Source organism: Oncorhynchus tshawytscha, unplaced genomic scaffold (assembly GCF_018296145.1).
Source record: "Oncorhynchus tshawytscha isolate Ot180627B unplaced genomic scaffold, Otsh_v2.0 Un_contig_1447_pilon_pilon, whole genome shotgun sequence".
NCBI lineage: Eukaryota > Metazoa > Chordata > Actinopteri > Salmoniformes > Salmonidae > Oncorhynchus > Oncorhynchus tshawytscha.
The window spans coordinates 1-19777 of record NW_024609062.1 but is presented as its reverse complement, the minus strand read 5'-3'; the positions used below and the strand labels follow the sequence as shown (position 1 = coordinate 19777).

General features: G+C 42.5%; 1 protein-coding gene across 1 annotated transcript in view; it reads right to left on the bottom strand.

The window, feature by feature from the left end:
• The window catches only part of LOC121844168 (unconventional myosin-XV-like), a gene marked incomplete at its 5' end in the record, with an annotated part of 77232 nt that extends 60001 nt beyond the window's left edge, over nucleotides 1-17231 (bottom strand). The window contains 5 exons of the mRNA XM_042314086.1: nucleotides 3979-4214; nucleotides 7674-7769; nucleotides 13032-13162; nucleotides 13332-13413; nucleotides 17177-17231. Coding sequence (XP_042170020.1) covers nucleotides 3979-4214; nucleotides 7674-7769; nucleotides 13032-13162; nucleotides 13332-13413; nucleotides 17177-17231 — 600 coding nt within the window. The remainder of the gene's footprint in view (nucleotides 1-3978; nucleotides 4215-7673; nucleotides 7770-13031; nucleotides 13163-13331; nucleotides 13414-17176) is intronic.
• Between the last annotated feature and the right edge of the window lie 2546 nt (nucleotides 17232-19777).

Genomic DNA, 19777 nt, shown 5'->3' with positions numbered 1-19777 from the left:
TGTGTTCTTACTTCAGTAGGTGTGTGTGTGTGTTCTTCTTCAGTAGGTGTGTGTGTGTGTTCTTACTTCAGTAGGTGTGTGTGTGTGTGTGTTCTTACTTCAGTAGGTGTGTGTGTGTGTTCTTACTTCAGTAGGTGTGTGTGTGTGTTCTTCAGTAGGTGTGTGTGTGTGTTCTTACTTCAGTAGGTGTGTGTGTGTGTTCTTCAGTAGGTGTGTGTGTGTGTTCTTACTTCAGTAGGTGTGTGTGTGTGTGTGTTCTTACTTCAGTAGGTGTGTGTGTGTGTGTTCTTACTTCAGTAGGTGTGTGTGTGTGTGTTCTTACTTCAGTAGGTGTGTGTGTGTAGGTGTGTGTGTGTGTTCTTACTTCAGTAGGTGTGTGTGTGTGTGTGTTCTTACTTCAGTAGGTGTGTGTGTGTGTGTGTTCTTACTTCAGTAGGTGTGTGTGTGTGTTCTTACTTCAGTAGGTGTGTGTGTGTGTGTGTTCTTACTTCAGTAGGTGTGTGTGTGTGTTCTTACTTCAGTAGGTGTGTGTGTGTGTGTTCTTACTTCAGTAGGTGTGTGTGTGTGTGTGTTCTTACTTCAGTAGGTGTGTGTGTGTTCTTACTTCAGTAGGTGTGTGTGTGTGTCTTACTTCAGTAGGTGTGTGTTCTTACTTCAGTAGGTGTGTGTGTGTGTGTGTCTTACTTCAGTAGGTGTGTGTGTGTGTGTTCTTACTTCAGTGTGTGTGTTCTTACTTCAGTAGGTGTGTGTGTGTGTTCTTACTTTGTAGGTGTGTGTTCTTACTTCAGTAGGTGTGTGTGTTCTTACTTCAGTAGGTGTGTGTGTGTGTTACTTCAGTAGGTGTGTGTGTGTGTGTTTCTTACTTCAGTAGGTGTAGGTGTGTGTTCTTACTTCAGTAGGTGTGTGTGTTCTTACTTCAGTAGGTGTGTGTTCTTACTTCAGTAGGTGTGTGTGTGTGTTCTTACTTCAGTAGGTGTGTGTGTGTTCTTACTTCAGTAGGTGTGTGTGTGTGTGTGTTCTTACTTCAGTAGGTGTGTGTGTGTGTGTGTTCTTACTTCAGTAGGTGTGTGTGTGTGTGTGTTCTTACTTCAGTAGGTGTGTGTGTGTGTTCTTACTTCAGTAGGTGTGTGTGTGTGTGTGTGTCTTACTTCAGTAGGTGTGTGTGTGTGTTTCTTACTTCAGTAGGTGTGTGTGTGTGTGTGTTCTTACTTCAGTAGGTGTGTGTGTGTGTGTGTCTTACTTCAGTAGGTGTGTGTGTGTGTTCTTACTTCAGTAGGTGTGTGTGTGTGTGTGTTCTTACTTCAGTAGGTGTGTGTGTGTGTGTGTTCTTACTTCAGTAGGTGTGTGTTCTTACTTCAGTAGGTGTGTGTGTTCTTACTTCAGTAGGTGTGTGTTCTTACTTCAGTAGGTGTGTGTGTGTGTTCTTACTTCAGTAGGTGTGTGTGTTCTTACTTCAGTAGGTGTGTGTTCTTACTTCAGTAGGTGTGTGTGTTCTTACTTCAGTAGGTGTGTGTTCTTACTTCAGTAGGTGTGTGTGTGTGTTCTTACTTCAGTAGGTGTGTGTGTGTCTTACTTCAGTAGGTGTGTGTGTGTGTGTTCTTACTTCAGTAGGTGTGTGTGTGTGTGTGTTCTTACTTCAGTAGGTGTGTGTGTGTGTGTGTTCTTACTTCAGTAGGTGTGTGTGTGTGTCTTACTTCAGTAGGTGTGTGTGTGTGTGTGTTACTTCAGTAGGTGTGTGTGTGTGTGTTCTTACTTCAGTAGGTGTGTGTGTGTGTGTGTTACTTCAGTAGGTGTGTGTGTGTGTGTTCTTACTTCAGTAGGTGTGTGTGTGTGTTCTTACTTCAGTAGGTGTGTGTGTGTGTGTGTTCTTACTTCAGTAGGTGTGTGTGTGTGTGTGTTCTTACTTCAGTAGGTGTGTGTGTGTGTTCTTACTTCAGTAGGTGTGTGTGTGTGTGTGTTCTTACTTCAGTAGGTGTGTGTGTGTGTGTGTTCTTACTTCAGTAGGTGTGTGTGTGTGTTCTTACTTCAGTAGGTGTGTGTGTGTGTGTCTTACTTCAGTAGAGGTGTGTGTGTGTGTTCTTACTTCAGTAGGTGTGTGTGTGTGTGTGTTCTTACTTCAGTAGGTGTGTGTGTGTGTTCTTACTTCAGTAGGTGTGTGTGTGTGTTCTTACTTCAGTAGGTGTGTGTTCTTACTTCAGTAGGTGTGTGTGTGTGTGTCTTCAGTAGGTGTGTGTGTGTGTGTGTTCTTACTTCAGTAGGTGTGTGTGTGTGTGTGTTCTTACTTCAGTAGGTGTGTGTGTGTGTTCTTACTTTAGTAGGTGTGTGTTCTTACTTCAGTAGGTGTGTGTGTGTGTTCTTACTTCAGTAGGTGTGTGTGTGTGTGTGTGTTCTTCAGTAGGTGTGTGTGTGTGTGTTCTTACTTCAGTAGGTGTGTGTGTTCTTACTTCAGTAGGTGTGTGTGTGTGTGTGTGTTCTTACTAGGTGTGTGTGTGTGTTCTTACTTCAGTAGGTGTGTGTTCTTACTTCAGTAGGTGTGTGTGTTCTTCAGTAGGTGTGTGTGTGTGTTCTTACTTCCGTAGGTGTGTGTGTGTGTTCTTACTTCAGTAGGTGTGTGTGTCTTACTTCAGTAGGTGTGTGTGTGTGTTCTTCAGTAGGTGTGTGTGTGTTCTTACTTCCGTAGGTGTGTGTGTGTGTTCTTACTTCAGTAGGTGTGTGTGTGTGTGTTCTTACTTCAGTAGGTGTGTGTGTGTGTGTGTTCTTACTTTAGTAGGTGTGTGTTCTTACTTCAGTAGGTGTGTGTGTGTGTTCTTACTTCAGTAGGTGTGTGTGTGTGTTCTTACTTCAGTAGGTGTGTGTGTGTGTTCTTACTTCAGTAGGTGTGTGTGTGTGCTCTTACTTCAGTAGGTGTGTGTGTGTGTGTTCTTACTTCAGTAGGTGTGTGTGTGTGTGTGTTCTTACTTCAGTAGGTGTGTGTTCTTACTTCAGTAGGTGTGTGTGTGTGTGTGTTCTTACTTCAGTAGGTGTGTGTGTGTGTGTGTTCTTACTTCAGTAGGTGTGTGTTCTTACTTCAGTAGGTGTGTGTGTGTGTTCTTACTTCAGTAGGTGTGTGTTCTTACTTCAGTAGGTGTGTGTGTGTGTGTGTTCTTACTTCAGTAGGTGTGTGTGTGTGTGTTCTTACTTCAGTAGGTGTGTGTGTGTGTTTACTTCAGTAGGTGTGTGTGTGTTCTTACTTCAGTAGGTGTGTGTGTGTGTTCTTACTTCAGTAGGTGTGTGTGTGTGTGTGTTCTTACTTCAGTAGGTGTGTGTGTGTGTGTTCTTACTTCAGTAGGTGTGTGTGTGTGTTCTTACTTCAGTAGGTGTGTGTTGTGTTCTTACTTCAGTAGGTGTGTGTGTGTGTGTTCTTACTTCAGTAGGTGTGTGTGTGTGTTCTTACTTCAGTAGGTGTGTGTGTGTGTTCTTACTTCAGTAGGTGTGTGTGTGTGTTCTTACTTCAGTAGGTGTTGTGTGTGTTTCTTACTTCAGTAGGTGTGTGTGTGTGTTTCTTACTTCAGTAGGTGTGTGTGTGTGTTCTTACTTCAGTAGGTGTGTGTGTGTGTGTTCTTACTTCAGTAGGTGTGTGTGTGTGTGTTCTTACTTCAGTAGGTGTGTGTGTGTGTTCTTACTTCAGTAGGTGTGTGTGTGTGTTCTTACTTCAGTAGGTGTGTGTGTGTGTTCTTACTTCAGTAGGTGTGTGTGTGTGTGTGTGTTCTTACTTCAGTAGGTGTGTGTGTGTTTTCTTACTTCAGTAGGTGTGTGTGTGTGTTCTTACTTCAGTAGGTGTGTGTGTGTGTGTGTTCTTACTTCAGTAGGTGTGTGTGTGTGTTCTTACTTCAGTAGATGTGTGTGTGTGTTCTTACTTCAGTAGATGTGTGTGTGTGTGTGTGTGTGTTCTTACTTCAGTAGGTGTGTGTTCTTACTTCAGTAGGTGTGTGTTCTTACTTCAGTAGATGTGTGTGCAGCTTGGCGGAGGGGGGGAAGCAGCAGACACACCCCAGCAGCAGCAGCCAGCCTCTCTCTGCGTTGTCATGGTTAGGGTTCCGCCACACCTGGTTGGCCAGCTGAGCCAGGATCTCGTCTCGCAGGCCCTGATTGGCCAGTCCTCTCTGGATGATGTAGTTCCCAAACAGGTTCTCCTGAGCCCCATTCAGGTGGGGGTCGCCCATGAACCTCAGGATCTACAACATAAAACCACATCCCTTAATACTTAGAACACAGATACGACACAGACAGAACCCTAACACTTAAACACCTAGAACACATAGATAGACAGAACCCTAACACTTAAACACCTAGAACGCAGAATCCTAACACCTAGAACACAGAAATAGACAGAACCCTAAAACTTAAACACCTAGAACACAGTGATAGACAGAACCATAACACTTAAACACCTAGAACACAGAGCTAGATGGAACCCTAACACTTAAACACCTAGAATACTGAAATAGACAGAACCCTAACACTTAAACACCTAGAACTAAGAAATAGACAGAACCCTAACACTTAAAAACCTAGAACACAGAGACATACATAACCCTAACACTTAAACACCTATAACCCAGAGATAGACAGAACCCTGACACTTAAACTCCTAGAACACAGAATCCTAAACTTAAACACCTAGCACACAGATAGACAGAACTCTAACACTTAAACAACTAGAACACAGAGCTAGACAGAACCCTAACACTTAAACACCTAGAACACAGGGATAGACGGAACCCTAACACTTAAACACCTAGAACACAGAGATATACATAACCCTATGATAAGGGAATTTATATGCTTAAAGGTAATGACTAAAGAATTCCACCCTGAATGTAATTATGACATTATGTAACATATATAATGAATAATAAGACAAACATAACTATAAGTAATCATTCGATTCTGTAACATGTATAATGAATTAGAATGATAAACTTCAGTCTAATAAGGTTTGGTCGAGACAAGGAGGAATGTGTGTGTGGCTAAGAAGATACCGAGAACAATTAAACTGTGAATGACCTGACCTGGCTAGAACTCTGAGAACCTTACGGCAGGACAGGGAGTCCCGTCAAAGTTCCTCTAATCTCAGGGGAATGGAAACCCCAGCTTGGTAGTGATAAACAGTGATGAGAACCATGACAGAAATTACATCCCACCTACTGTTCGTGTGGAGGTATGTGCGTAGGTTATCTACTGTTCGTGTGGAGGTATGTGTGTAGGTTATCTACTGTTCGTGTGGAGGTATGTGGGTAGGTTATCTACTGTTCATGTGGAGGTATGTGGGTAGGTTATCTACTGTTTGTGTGGAGGTATGTGTGTAGGTTATCTACTGTTTGTGTGTAGGTATGTGTGGAGGTTATCTACTGTTCCTGTGTAGGTTATATACTGTTCGTGTGTAGGTTATATACTGTTTGTGTGGAGGTATGTGGGTAGGTTATCTACTGTTAGTGTGGAGGTTATATACTGTTTGTGTGGAGGTATGTGGGTAGGTTATCTACTGTTTGTGTGGAGGTATGTGGGTAGGTTATATACTGTTCGTGTGGAGGTATGTGGGTAGGTTATCTACTGTTCGTGTGGAGGTATGTGGGTAGGTTATCTACTGTTCGTGTGGAGGTATGTGTGTAGGTTATCTACTGTTTGTGTGGAGGTATGTGGGTAGGTTATCTACTGTTTGTGTGGAGGTATGTGGGTAGGTTATCTACTGTTTGTGTGGAGGTATGTGGGTAGGTTATATACTGTTTGTGTGGAGGTACAGTGCCTTGCGAAAGTATTCGGCCCCCTTGAACTTTGCGACCTTTTGCCACATTTCAGGCTTCAAACAAAGATATAAAACTGTATTTTTTTGTGAAGAATCAACAACAAGTGGGACACAATCATGAAGTGGAACGACACACATCACAACGACACACATCACAACGAGAGAGACAACACTACATAAAGAGACCTCAGACAACAACACACATCACAACAAGAGAGACAACACTACATAAAGAGACCTCAGACAACAACACACATCACGACAAGAGAGACAACACTACATAAAGAGAGACCTAAGACAACAACATAGCAAGGCAGCAACACATGACAACAACATGGTAGGAACACAACATGACAACAATATTACTTAAAAGTGAATCAAATACTTGTTCTCCCCACTGTACACGGAACCCTAACACTTAAACACCTAGAACAGAGATACACGGAACCCTAAAAGCTAGAACAGAGAGACACGGAACCCAAACACTTAAACACCCAGAACAGAGAGACACGGAACCCTAACACCTAGAACAGAGATACACGGAACCCTAACACTTAAACACCCAGAACAGAGAGACACGGAACCCTAACACCTAGAACAGAGATACACGGAACCCTAACACTTAAACACCCAGAACAGAGAGACACGGAACCCTAACACCTAGAACAGAGATACACGGAACCCTAACACTTAAACACCCAGAACAGAGAGACACGGAACCCTAACACCCAGAACAGACAGACACGGAACTCTAATACGTAAAGGGATAATTCAACCAATTTACAAAATGTAACATATTGGTGTCCTTACTCTGAAAGCAGTCTATGGACAAGGTATGCTGGGTGAAATATCAATTTAATTTGATGAATTCCAACGGATGTTTTTGCGTGATATTCCAAATGCCTGTATCGCAGAATCAAGGTTCTTTTACTCTTGGTTTTTATGAGGGTTTTTGTCCGACTCACCATAATGAACAGTCAGGACTCCCCGTAATGAACAGGACTCACCATAATGAACAGGAGTCACCATAATGAACAGGTGTCACCATAATGAACAGGTGTCACCATAATGAACAGGACTTACCATAATGAACAGGAGTCACCATAATGAACAGGAGTCACCATAATGAACAGTCAGGAGTCACCATAATGAACAGTCAGGACTCACCATAATGAACAGGTGTCACCATAATGAACAGGTGTCACCATAATGAACAGGTGTCACCATAATGAACAGGTGTCACCATAATGAACAGGAGTCACCATAATGAACAGGTGTCACCATAATGAACAGGTGTCACCATAATGAACAGGACTTACCATAATGAACAGGAGTCACCATAATGAACAGTCATGACTCACCATAATGAACAGTCATGACTCACCATAATGAACAGTCATGACTCACCATAATGAACAGTCATGACTCACCATAATGAATCTGACTCACCATAATGAACAGGACTCACCATAATGAACAGGACTCACCATAATGAACAGGACTCACCATAATGAACAGACTCACCATAATGAACAGGACTCACCATAATGAACAGGACTCACCATAATGAACAGTACTCACCAAAATGAACAGGACTCCCCATAATGAACAGTCAGGACTCCCGTAATGAACAGGCAGTACTCACCATAATGAACAGACTCACCATAATGAACAGGAGTCACCATATTGAACAGGACTCACCATAATGAACAGGACTCACCATAATGAACAGGAGTCACCGTAATGAACAGGAGTCACCATAATGAACAGGACTCACCATAATGAACAGACTCACCATAATGAACAGACTCACCATAATGAACAGACTCACCATAATGAACAGGAGTCACCATAATGAACAGGACTCACCATAATGAACAGGACTCACCATAACGAACAGCTCCAGAGCTTCCTGTCGGAGGTCCTCATCTGTACATGTCAGGGTCCTCTCCAAGGGAACCGTTAGCATCCCAAACATAGGCTCCTAACAGAGAGAGGGTCAGGTGTCAGACCCTGGAGATTAGACATGTGTACGTCAGGGTCCTCTCCAAGGGAACCATTAGCATCTCAAACATAGGCTCCTAACAGAGAGAGGTTCAGGGGTCAGACCCTGGAGATTAGACATGTGTACGTCAGGGTCCTCTCCAAGGGAACCATTAGCATCCCAAACATAGGCTCCTAACAGAGAGAGGGTCAGGTGTCAGACCCTGGAGATTAGACATGTGTACGTCAGGGTCCTCTCCAAGGGAACCATTAGCATCCCAAACATAGGCTCCTAACAGAGAGAGGGTCAGGTGTCAGACCCTGGAGATTAGACATGTGTACGTCAGGGTCCTCTCCAAGGGAACCATTAGCATCCCAAACATAGGCTCCTAACAGAGAGAGGGTCAGGGGTCAGACCCTGGAGATTAGACATGTGTACGTCAGGGTCCTCTCCAAGGGAACCATTAGCATCCCAAACATAGGCTCCTAACAGAGAGAGGGTCAGGGGTCAGACCCTGGAGATTAGACATGTGTACGTCAGGGTCCTCTCCAAGGGAACCATTAGCATCCCAAACATAGGCTCCTAACAGAGAGAGGGTCAGGGGTCAGACCCTGGAGATTAGACATGTGTACGTCAGGGTCCTCTCCAAGGGAACCATTAGCATCCCAAACATAGGCTCCTAACAGAGAGAGGGTCAGGGGTCAGACCCTGGAGATTAGACATGTGTACGTCAGGGTCCTCTCCAAGGGAACCATTAGCATCCCAAACATAGGCTCCTAACAGAGAGAGGGTCAGGGTCAGACCCTGGAGATTAGACATGTGTATGTCAGGGTCCTCTCCAAGGGAACCATTAGTATCCCAAACATAGGCTCCTAACAGAGAGAGGGCCAGGGTCAGACCCTGGAGATGAGACATGTGTACGTCAGGGTCCTCTCCAAGGGAACCATTAGCATCCCAAACATAGGCTCCTAACAGAGAGAGGGTCAGGGGTCAGGGGTCAGACCCTGGAGATGAGACGTGTGTATGTCAGGGTTGGTGTCAATTCCAGTCTCATTTGAAATCCAATTCAATTCTTGAATTCACTCATGAAGAGGAGAATTTATGTGGAATTCATTTAGAATTTCAACCATCTTCGTTTTGGAATTGAATTAGAATTAGACTGTTTGGACTTTCTGAATTGCAATTTAATTTTAAATTGTAAAAAATGTTATCTTTGGAATTGAATTAGAATTTCGTATTTTAACATTTCCCAGGTAATGGAATGAATGGACATAGTATCAAACATTGACTGCAGGATTCATTTTCAATCAGTTCAACTGTATTTCTGTATTTCCAATATAACTAGGCTGTCTGTATTTCCAATATAACTAGGCTGTCTGTATTTCTATATTTCCAATATAACTAGGCTGTCTGTATTTCCAATATAACTAGGCTGTCTGTATTTCTGTATTTCCAATATAACTAGGCTGTCTGTATTTCCAATATAACTAGGCTGTCTGTATTTCTATATTTCCAATATAACTAGGCTGTCTGTATTTCCAATATAACTAGGCTGTCTGTATTTCTATATTTCCAATATAACAAGGCTGTCTGTATTTCCATATTTCAAATATAACTAGGCTGTCTGTATTTATATATTTCCAATATAACTAGGCTGTCTGTATTTCCAATATAACTAGGCTGTCTGTATTTCCAATATAACTAGGCTGTCTGTATTTCTATATTTCCAATATAACTAGGCTGTCTGTATTTCCAATATAACTAGGCTGTCTGTATTTCCAATATAACTAGGCTGTCTGTTTTTCTATATTTCCAAAATAACTAGGCTGTCTGTATTTATATATTTCCAATATAACTAGGCTGTCTGTATTTCTGTATTTCCAATATAACTAGGCTGTCTGTATTTATATATTTCCAATATAACTAGGCTGTCTGTATTTATATATTTCCAATATAACTAGGCTGTCTGTATTTCCAATATAACTAGGCTGTCTGTATTTCTGTATTTCCAATAGACCTAGGCTGTCTGATTTCTATATTTCCAATATAACTAGGCTGTCTGTATTTCTGTATTTCCAATATAACTAGGCTGTCTGTATTTCTATATTTCCAATATAACTAGGCTGTCTGTATTTCTATATTTCCAATATAACTAGGCTGTCTGTATTTCCAATATAACTAGGCTGTCTGTATTTCTGTATTTCCAATATAACTAGGCTGTCTGTATTTCTGTATTTCCAATATAACTAGGCTGTCTGATTTCTATATTTCCAATATAACTAGGCTGTCTGTATTTCTGTATTTCCAATATAACTAGGCTGTCTGTATTTCTATATTTCCAATATAACTAGGCTGTCTGTATTTCTGTATTTCCAATATAACTAGGCTGTCTGTATTTCTATATTTCCAATATAACTAGGCTGTCTGTATTTCCAATATAACTAGGCTGTCTGTATTTTTATATTTCCAATATAACTAGGCTGTCTGTATTTCCAATATAACTAGGCTGTCTGTATTTCTGTATTTCCAATATAACTAGGCTGTCTGTATTTCTGTATTTCCAATATAACTAGGCTGTCTGTATTTCTATATTTCCAATATAACTAGGCTGTCTGTATTTCCAATATAACTAGGCTGTCTGTATTTCTATATTTCCAATATAACTAGGCTGTCTGTATTTCTATATTTCCAATATAACAAGGCTGTCTGTATTTCCAATATAACTAGGCTGTCTGTATTTCTGTATTTCCAATATAACTAGGCTGTCTGTATTTCCAATATAACTAGGCTGTCTGTATTTCCAATATAACTAGGCTGTCTGTATTTCTATATTTCCAATATAACTAGGCTGTCTGTATTTCCAATATAACTAGGCTGTCTGTATTTCCAATATAACTAGGCTGTCTGTATTTCTATATTTCCAATATAACTAGGCTGTCTGTATTTCTGTATTTCCAATATAACTAGGCTGTCTGTATTTCTGTATTTCCAATATAACTAGGCTGTCTGTATTTATATATTTCCAATATAACTAGGCTGTCTGTATTTATATATTTCCAATACAACTAGGCTGTCTGTATTTCCAATATAACTAGGCTGTCTGTATTTCTGTATTTCCAATAGAACTAGGCTGTCTGATTTCTATATTTCCAATATAACTAGGCTGTCTGTATTTCTGTATTTCCAATATAACTAGGCTGTCTGTATTTCTATATTTCCAATATAACTAGGCTGTCTGTATTTCCAATATAACTAACTAGGCTGTCTGTATTTCCAATATAACTAGGCTGTCTGTATTTCCAATATAACTAGGCTGTCTGTTTTCTATATTTCCAAAATAACTAGGCTGTCTGTATTTCTATATTTCCAATATAACTAGGCTGTCTGTATTTCTGTATTTCCAAAATAACTAGGCTGTCTGTATTTCTATAACTTTCCAATATAACTAGGCTGTCTGTATTTCTATATTTCCAATATAACTAGGCTGTCTGTATTTCCAATATAACTAGGCTGTCTGTATTTCTGTATTTCCAATATAACTAGGCTGTCTGTATTTCTGTGTTTCCAATATAACTAGGCTGTCTGATTTCTATATTTCCAATATAACTAGGCTGTCTGTATTTCTGAATTTCCAATATAACTAGGCTGTCTGTATTTCTATATTTCCAATATTACTAGGCTGTCTGTATTTCCAATATAACTAGGCTGTCTGTATTTCCAATATAACTAGGCTGTCTGTATTTCTGTATTTCCAATAGAACTAGGCTGTCTGATTTCTATATTTCCAATATAACTAGGCTGTCTGTATTTCTGTATTTCCAATATAACTAGGCTGTCTGTATTTCTATATTTCCAATATAACTAGGCTGTCTGTATTTCTATATCTCCAATATAACTAGGCTGTCTGTATTTCCAATATAACTAGGCTGTCTGTATTTCTATATTTCCAATATAACTAGGCTGTCTGTATTTCTGTATTTCCAATAGAACTAGGCTGTCTGATTTCTATATTTCCAATATAACTAGGCTGTCTGTATTTCTGTATTTCCAATATAACTAGGCTGTCTGTATTTCTATATTTCCAATATAACTAGGCTGTCTGTATTTCTATATTTCCAATATAACTAGGCTGTCTGTATTTCCAATATAACTAGGCTGTCTGTATTTCTGTATTTCCAATATAACTAGGCTGTCTGTATTTCTGTATTTCCAATATAACTAGGCTGTCTGATTTCTATTTTCCAATATAACTAGGCTGTCTGTATTTCTGTATTTCCAATATAACTAGGCTGTCTGTATTTCTATATTTCCAATATAACTAGGCTGTCTGTATTTCTGTATTTCCAATATAACTAGGCTGTCTGTATTTCTATATTTCCAATATAACTAGGCTGTCTGTATTTCCAATATAACTAGGCTGTCTGTATTTCCAATATAACTAGGCTGTCTGTATTTCTATATTTCCAATATAACTAGGCTGTCTGTATTTCCAATATAACTAGGCTGTCTGTATTTCTATATTTCCAATATAACAAGGCTGTCTGTATTTCCAATATAACTAGGCTGTCTGTATTTCTGTATTTCCAATATAACTAGGCTGTCTGTATTTCCAATATAACTAGGCTGTCTGTATTTCTATATTTCCAATATAACTAGGCTGTCTGTATTTCCAATATAACTAGGCTGTCTGTATTTCCAATATAACTAGGCTGTCCGTATTTCTATATTTCCAATATAACTAGGCTGTCTGTATTTCTGTATTTCCAATATAACTAGGCTGTCTGTATTTCCAATATAACTAGGCTGTCTGTATTTCCAATATAACTAGGCTGTCTGTATTTCCAATATAACTAGGCTGTTGATTGAATTGAATTGATTGAAATCGAATGTACAGGGAGAGAGAATTGAATTGAATGAACCAGAGTGTACAGGGAGAGAGCATTGAATTGAATGAACCAGAGTGTACAGGGAGAGAGAATTGAATTGAATGAACCAGAGTGTACAGGGAGAGAGAATTGAATTGAATGAACCAGAGTGTACAGGGAGAGAGAATTGAATTGAATGAACCAGAGTGTACAGGGAGAGAGAATTGAATTGAATGAACCAGAGTGTACAGGGAGAGAGAATTGAATTGAAAGAACCAGAGTGTACAGGGAGAGAGAATTGAATTGAATGAACCAGAGTGTACAGGGAGAGAGAATTGAATTGAATGAACCAGAGTGTACAGGGAGAGAGAATTGAATTGAATGAGTGGTGTGTTACCCTGAAGTAGAGTTGTGCGTAGCGGCTGAAGGGGTAGTCGTTGATGTCCAGCGGCAGAGTCAGCTGGTTCTGCTCCTGGATGTGTGGTGCCTGGACCAGAGCTAGACACTCAGAATGGAGCTCTCTGCCACCTAGACACACAGAGAGACGTGAGGAGCTGGACCAGAGCTAGACACTCAGAATGGAGCTCTCTGCCATCTAGACACACAGAGAGACGTGTGGTGCCTGGACCTGAGCTAGACAGAGAGACGTGAGGAGCTGGACAGAGAGAGTCAGCATGTAACATGCTCACACACCAACCTGATGCAGCCTGCAGTAAAGAGCCAAGCTCGGCAGGGATCACCAGGTGTGTGACGTTAACCACCTCTCTCTTCGTCAGCTCCTACACACACACACACACACACACACACACACACACACACACACACACACACACACACACACACACACACACACACACACACACACACACACACACACACACACACACACACACACACACACACACACACACACACACACACACACAGAAGATATAAGAGATGCCTCCCATCTCCTCTCCATCTCCCTCCTCCTCTCCCCTCCTCTCCTCTCTCCTCTCCATCTCCCTCCTCCTCTCCCCCTCCTCTCCTCTACTCACCATCTCCCTTCTCCTCTCCCCCTCCTCTCCTCTACTAACCATCTCCCCCTCCTCTCCCCCTACTCTCCTCTCCTCTCCATCTCCCTCCTCCTCTCCCCCTCCTCTCCTCTACTCTCCATCTCCCTCCTCCTCTCCTCTACTCACCATTTCCCTCCTCCTCTTCCTCCTCCTCTACATCTCCCTCCTCCTCTCCCCCTCCTCTCTCCATCTCCCTCCTCCATCTCCCTCCTCTCCTCTACTCACCATCTCCCTCCTCCTCCCTCTTCTTTCCTCATATAATTTCCTACTCATTTCTTTCCTCCTCTCTCTACTCCCCATCTCCTCCTCTACTCTCCATCTCCCTCATCCTCTAATCACCATTTTCCTCCTCCTCTACTCTCCATCTCCCTCCTCCTATCCCTCCTCCCATACTCACCATCACCCTCCTCTTCCTCCCCCTCTTCTCACCATCTCCTCCTCCTCCCTCTCTTTTCCTCATATAATTTCCTCATCCCTTTCTTTCCTCCTCTCCTCTACATCTCCCCTCCTCTACTCTCCATCTCCCTCCTCCTATCCCTCCTCCTCTACTCACATCACCCTCCTCTTCTCACCATCTCCTCCTCATCCCTCTCTTTTCCTCATATAATTTCCTACTCCCTTTCTTTCCTCCTCTCCTCTACTCACCATCTCCTCCTCTCCCTCCTCTACTCACCATCTCACTCCACCTCTCCCCCTCCTCTCCTCTACTCACCATCTCCTCCTCTCCCTCCTCTACTCTCCATCTTCCTCCTCCTATCCCTCCTCCTCTACTCACCATCGCCCTCCTCTTCCTCCTCCTCTACTCTCCATCTCCCTCCTCCTCTACTCACCATCTCCTCCTCTACTCTCCATCTCCTCCTCCTATCCCTCCTCCTCTACTCACCATCACCCTCCTCTTCCTCCTCCTCTACTCTCCATCTCCCTCCTCCTCTACTCACCATCTCCTCCTCTACTCTCCATCTCCTTCCTCCTCTACTCACCATTTTCCTCCTCCTCTACTCTCCATCTCCATCCTCCTATCCCTCCTCCTCTACTCACCATCACCCTCCTCTTCCTCCTCCTCTACTCTCCATCTCCCTCCTCCTCTACTCACCATCTCCTCCTCTACTCTCCATCTTCCTCCTCCTATCCCTCCTCCTCTACTCACCATCGCCCTCCTCTTCCTCCTCCTCTACTCTCCATCTCCCTCCTCCTCTACTCACCATTTTCCTCCTCCTCTACTCTCCATCTCCCTCCTCCTATCCCTCCTCCTCTACTCACCATCACCCTCCTCTTCCTCCCCCTCTTCTCACCATCTCCCTCCTCCTCCCTCTCTTTTCCTCATATAATTTCCTACTCCCTTTCTTTCCTCCTCTCCTCTACTCACCATCTCCTCCTCTCCCTCCTCTACTCACCATCTCACTCCACCTCTCCCCCTCCTCTCCTCTACTCACCATCTCCTCCTCTCCCTCCTCTACTCTCCATCTTCCCTCCTCCTATCCCTCCTCCTCTACTCCATCTCCCTCCTCCTCTACTCACCATCTCCTCCTCTACTCTCCATCTCCCTCCTCCTATCCCTCCTCCTCTACTCACCATCACCCTCCTCTTCCTCCTCCTCACCTCCATCTCCCTCCTCCTCTACTCACCATCTCCTCCTCTACTCTCCATCTCCTTCCTCCTCTACTCACCATTTTCCTCCTCCTCTACTCTCCATCTCCATCCTCCTATCCCTCCTCCTCTACTCACCATCACCCTCCTCTTCCTCCTCCTCTACCTCCATCTCCTCCTCCTCTACTCACCATCTCCTCCTCTACTCTCCATCTTCCTCCTCCTATCCCTCCTCCTCTACTCACCATCGCCCTCCTCTTCCTCCTCCTCTACTCTCCATCTCCCTCCTCCTCTACTCACCATTTTCCTCCTCCTCTACTCTCCATCTCCCTCCTCCTATCCCTCCTCCTCTACTCACCATCACCCTCCTCTTCCTCCCCCTCTTCTCACCATCTCCCTCCTCCTCCCTCTCTTTTCCTCATATAATTTCCTACTCCCTTTCTTTCCTCCTCTCCTCTACTCACCATCTCCTCCTCTCCCTCCTCTACTCTCACACCTCTCCCCCTCCTCCTCTCTCTACTCACCATCTCCTCCTCTCCCTCCTCTACTCTCCATCTTCCTCCTCCTATCCCTCCTCCTCTACTCACCATCGCCCTCCTCTTCCTCCTCCTCTACTCCATCTCCCTCCTCCTCTACTCACCATCTCCTCTCTACTCTCCATCTCCCTCCTCCTATCCCTCCTCTACTCACCATCACCCTCCTCTTCCTCCTCCTCTACTCTCCATCTCCCTCCTCCTACTCACCATCTCCTCCTCTACTCTCCATCTCCTTCCTCCTCTACTCACCATTTTCCTCCTCCTCTACTCTCCATCTCCATCCTCCTATCCCTCCTCCTCTACTCACCATCACCCTCCTCTTCCTCCTCCTCTACTCTCCATCTCCCTCCTCCTCTACTCACCATCTCCTCCTATCCCTCCTCTACTCTCCATCTTCCTCCTCCTATCCCTCCTCCTCTACTCACCATCGCCTCCTTCCTCCTCCTACTCTCCATCTCCCTCCTCCTCTACTCACCATTTCCTCCTCCTACTCTCCATCTCCCTCCTCCTATCCCTCCTCCTCTACTCACCATCACCCTCCTCTTCCTCCCCCTTTCCTCACCATCTCCCTCCTCCTCCCTCTCCTTTCCTCATAACCTATCCCTTTCTTTCCTCCTCCCTGTACTCCCCATCTCCTCCTACTCTCCATCTCCCTCCTCCTCTACTCACCATCTCCTCCTCTCCCTCCTCTACTCACCATCTCCCTCCTCCTATCCCTCCTCCTCTACTCACCATTGCCCTCCTCTTCCTCCCCCTTTTCTCACCATCTCCCTCCTCCTCCCTCTCCTTTCCTCATACAATTTCCTACTCCCTTTCTTTCCTCCTCTCCTCTACTCACCATCTCCTCCTCTACTTCCATCTCCTCCTCCTCTACTCACCATCTCCTCCTCTCCCTCCTCTACTCACCATCTCCCTCCTCCTATCCCTCCTCCTCTACTCACCATCACCCCTCCTCCTCTCCCTCCTCTACTCTCCATCTTCCTCTCCTATCCCTCCTCCTCTACTCACCATCGCCCTCCTCTTCCTCCTCCTCTACTCTCCATCTCCCTCCTCCTCTACTCACCATCTCCTCCTCTACTCTCCATCTCCCTCCTCCTACTCACCATCTCCTCCTCTACTCTCCATCTCCCTCCTCCTATCCCTCCTCCTCTACTCACCATCGCCCTCCTCTTCCTCCTCCTCTACTCTCCATCTCCCTCCTCCTCTACTTACCATCTCCTCCTCTCCTCCCTCTACTCACCATCTCCCTCCTCCTCCTCTTCCTCTACGCATCTCCTCCTCCTCTCTCACCTCCTCTCTCCTCCTCCCTCTCCTTTCCTCATATTATTTCCTACTCCCTTTCGTTCCTCCTCTCCTCTCCTCACCTCCTCTCTCCTCCTCCTCTCCTCCTCTGCTTTCCCTGCGGGCCTCCAGCTTAATCTACAACAGAATAAAACATTATTAACCCTAACTAGAACAGGTCATTATTAACCCTAACTAGAACAGGTCATTATTAACCCTAACTAGAACAGGTCATTATTAACCCTAACTAGAACAGGTCATTATTAACCCTAACTAGAACAGGTCATTACTAACCATAACTAGAACAGGTCATTACTAACAGGTCATTATTAACCATAACTATAACAGATCACTACTAACAGGTCATTACTAACCCTAACTGGAACAGATCATTATTAACCCTAACTAGAACAGGTCAGGTTTACTAACAGATCATTATTAACCCTAACTAGAACAGGTCATTATTAACCCTAACTAGAACAGGTCATTATTAACCCTAACTAGAACAGGTCATTATTAACCCTAACTAGAACAGGTCATTATTAACCCTAACTAGAACAGGTCATTACTAACCCTAACTAGAACAGGTCATTATTAACCCTAACTAGAACAGATCACTACTAACAGGTCATTATTAACCCTAACTAGAACAGATCACTACTAACAGGTCATTACTAACCCTAACTAGAACAGATCATTATTAACCCTAACTATAACAGGTCAGGTTTACTAACATATCATTATTAACCCTAACTAGAACAGGTCATTATTAACCCTAACTAGAACAGGTCATTATTAAGCCTATCTAGAACAGGTCATTATTAAGCCTAACTAGAACAGGTCATTATTAAGCCTAACTAGAACAGGTCATTATTAAGCCTAACTAGAACAGGTCATTATTAACCCTAACTAGAACAGGTCATTATTAACCCTAACTAGAACAGGTCATTACTAACCCTAACTAGAACAGGTCATTACTAACAGGTCATTATTAAGCCTAACTAGAACAGGTCATTATTAAGCCTAACTAGAACAGGTCATTATTAAGCCTAACTAGAACAGGTCATTATTAACCCTAACTAGAACAGGTCATTACTAACCGTAACTAGAACAGGTCAGGGTTACTAACAGATCATTATTAACCCTAACTAGAACAGGTCATTATTAACCCTAACTAGAACAGGTCATTATTAACCCTAACTAGAACAGGTCATTATTAACCCTAACTAGAACAGGTCATTACTAACCCTAACTAGAACAGGTCATTATTAACCCTAACTAGAACAGATCACTACTAACAGGTCATTACTAACCCTAACTAGAACAGATCATTATTAACCCTAACTATAACAGGTCAGGTTTACTAACATATCATTATTAACCCTAACTAGAACAGGTCATTATTAACCCTAACTAGAACAGGTCATTATTAAGCCTAACTAGAACAGGTCATTATTAAGCCTAACTAGAACAGGTCATTATTAAGCCTAACTAGAACAGGTCATTATTAAGCCTAACTAGAACAGGTCATTATTAAGCCTAACTAGAACAGGTCATTATTAACCCTAACTAGAACAGGTCATTATTAACCCTAACTAGAACAGGTCATTACTAACCCTAACTAGAACAGGTCATTACTAACAGGTCATTATTAAGCCTAACTAGAACAGGTCATTATTAAGCCTAACTAGAACAGGTCATTATTAAGCCTAACTAGAACAGGTCATTATTAACCCTAACTAGAACAGGTCATTACTAACCGTAACTAGAACAGGTCAGGGTTACTAACAGATCATTATTAACCCTAACTAGAACAGGTAATTATTAACCCTAACTAGAACAGGTCATTATTAACCCTAACTAGAACAGGTCATTATTAACCCTAACTAGAACAGGTCATTATTAACCCTAACTAGAACAGGTCATTATTAACCCTAACTAGAACAGATCACTACTACAGGTCATTATTAACCCTAACTAGAACAGGTCATTATTAACCCTAACTAGAACAGGTCATTTACTAACATAATTATTAACCCTAACTAGAACAGGTCATTATTAACCCTAACTAGAACAGGTCATTATTAACCCTAACTAGAACAGGTCATTACTAACCATAACTAGAACAGGTCATTATTAACCCTAACTAGAACAGGTCATTATTAACCCTAACTAGAACAGGTCATTATTAACCCTAACTAGAACAGGTCATTATTAACCCTAACTAGAACAGGTCATTACTAACCCTAACTAGAACAGGTCATTACTAACAGGTCATTATTAACCCTAACTAGAACAGGTCATTATTAACCCTAACTAGAACAGGTCATTATTAACCCTAACTAGAACAGGTCATTACTAACCCTAACTAGAACAGGTCATTACTAACCATAACTAGAACAGATCATTACTAACAGGTCATTATTAACCCTAACTAGAACAGGTCATTACTAACCCTAACTAGAACAGGTCATCTTTATTATGTATTGTATTATGTTGTGTACTGTGTACTGTATTGTGTTGTGTATTGTATTATGTTGTGTATTGTATTATGTTGTGTATTGTATTATGTTGTGTACTGTATTGTGTTGTGTACTGTATTATGTTGTGTACTGTATTATGTTGTGTACTGTATTATGCTGTGTACAGTATTATGTTGTGTACTGTATTATGTTGTGTACTGT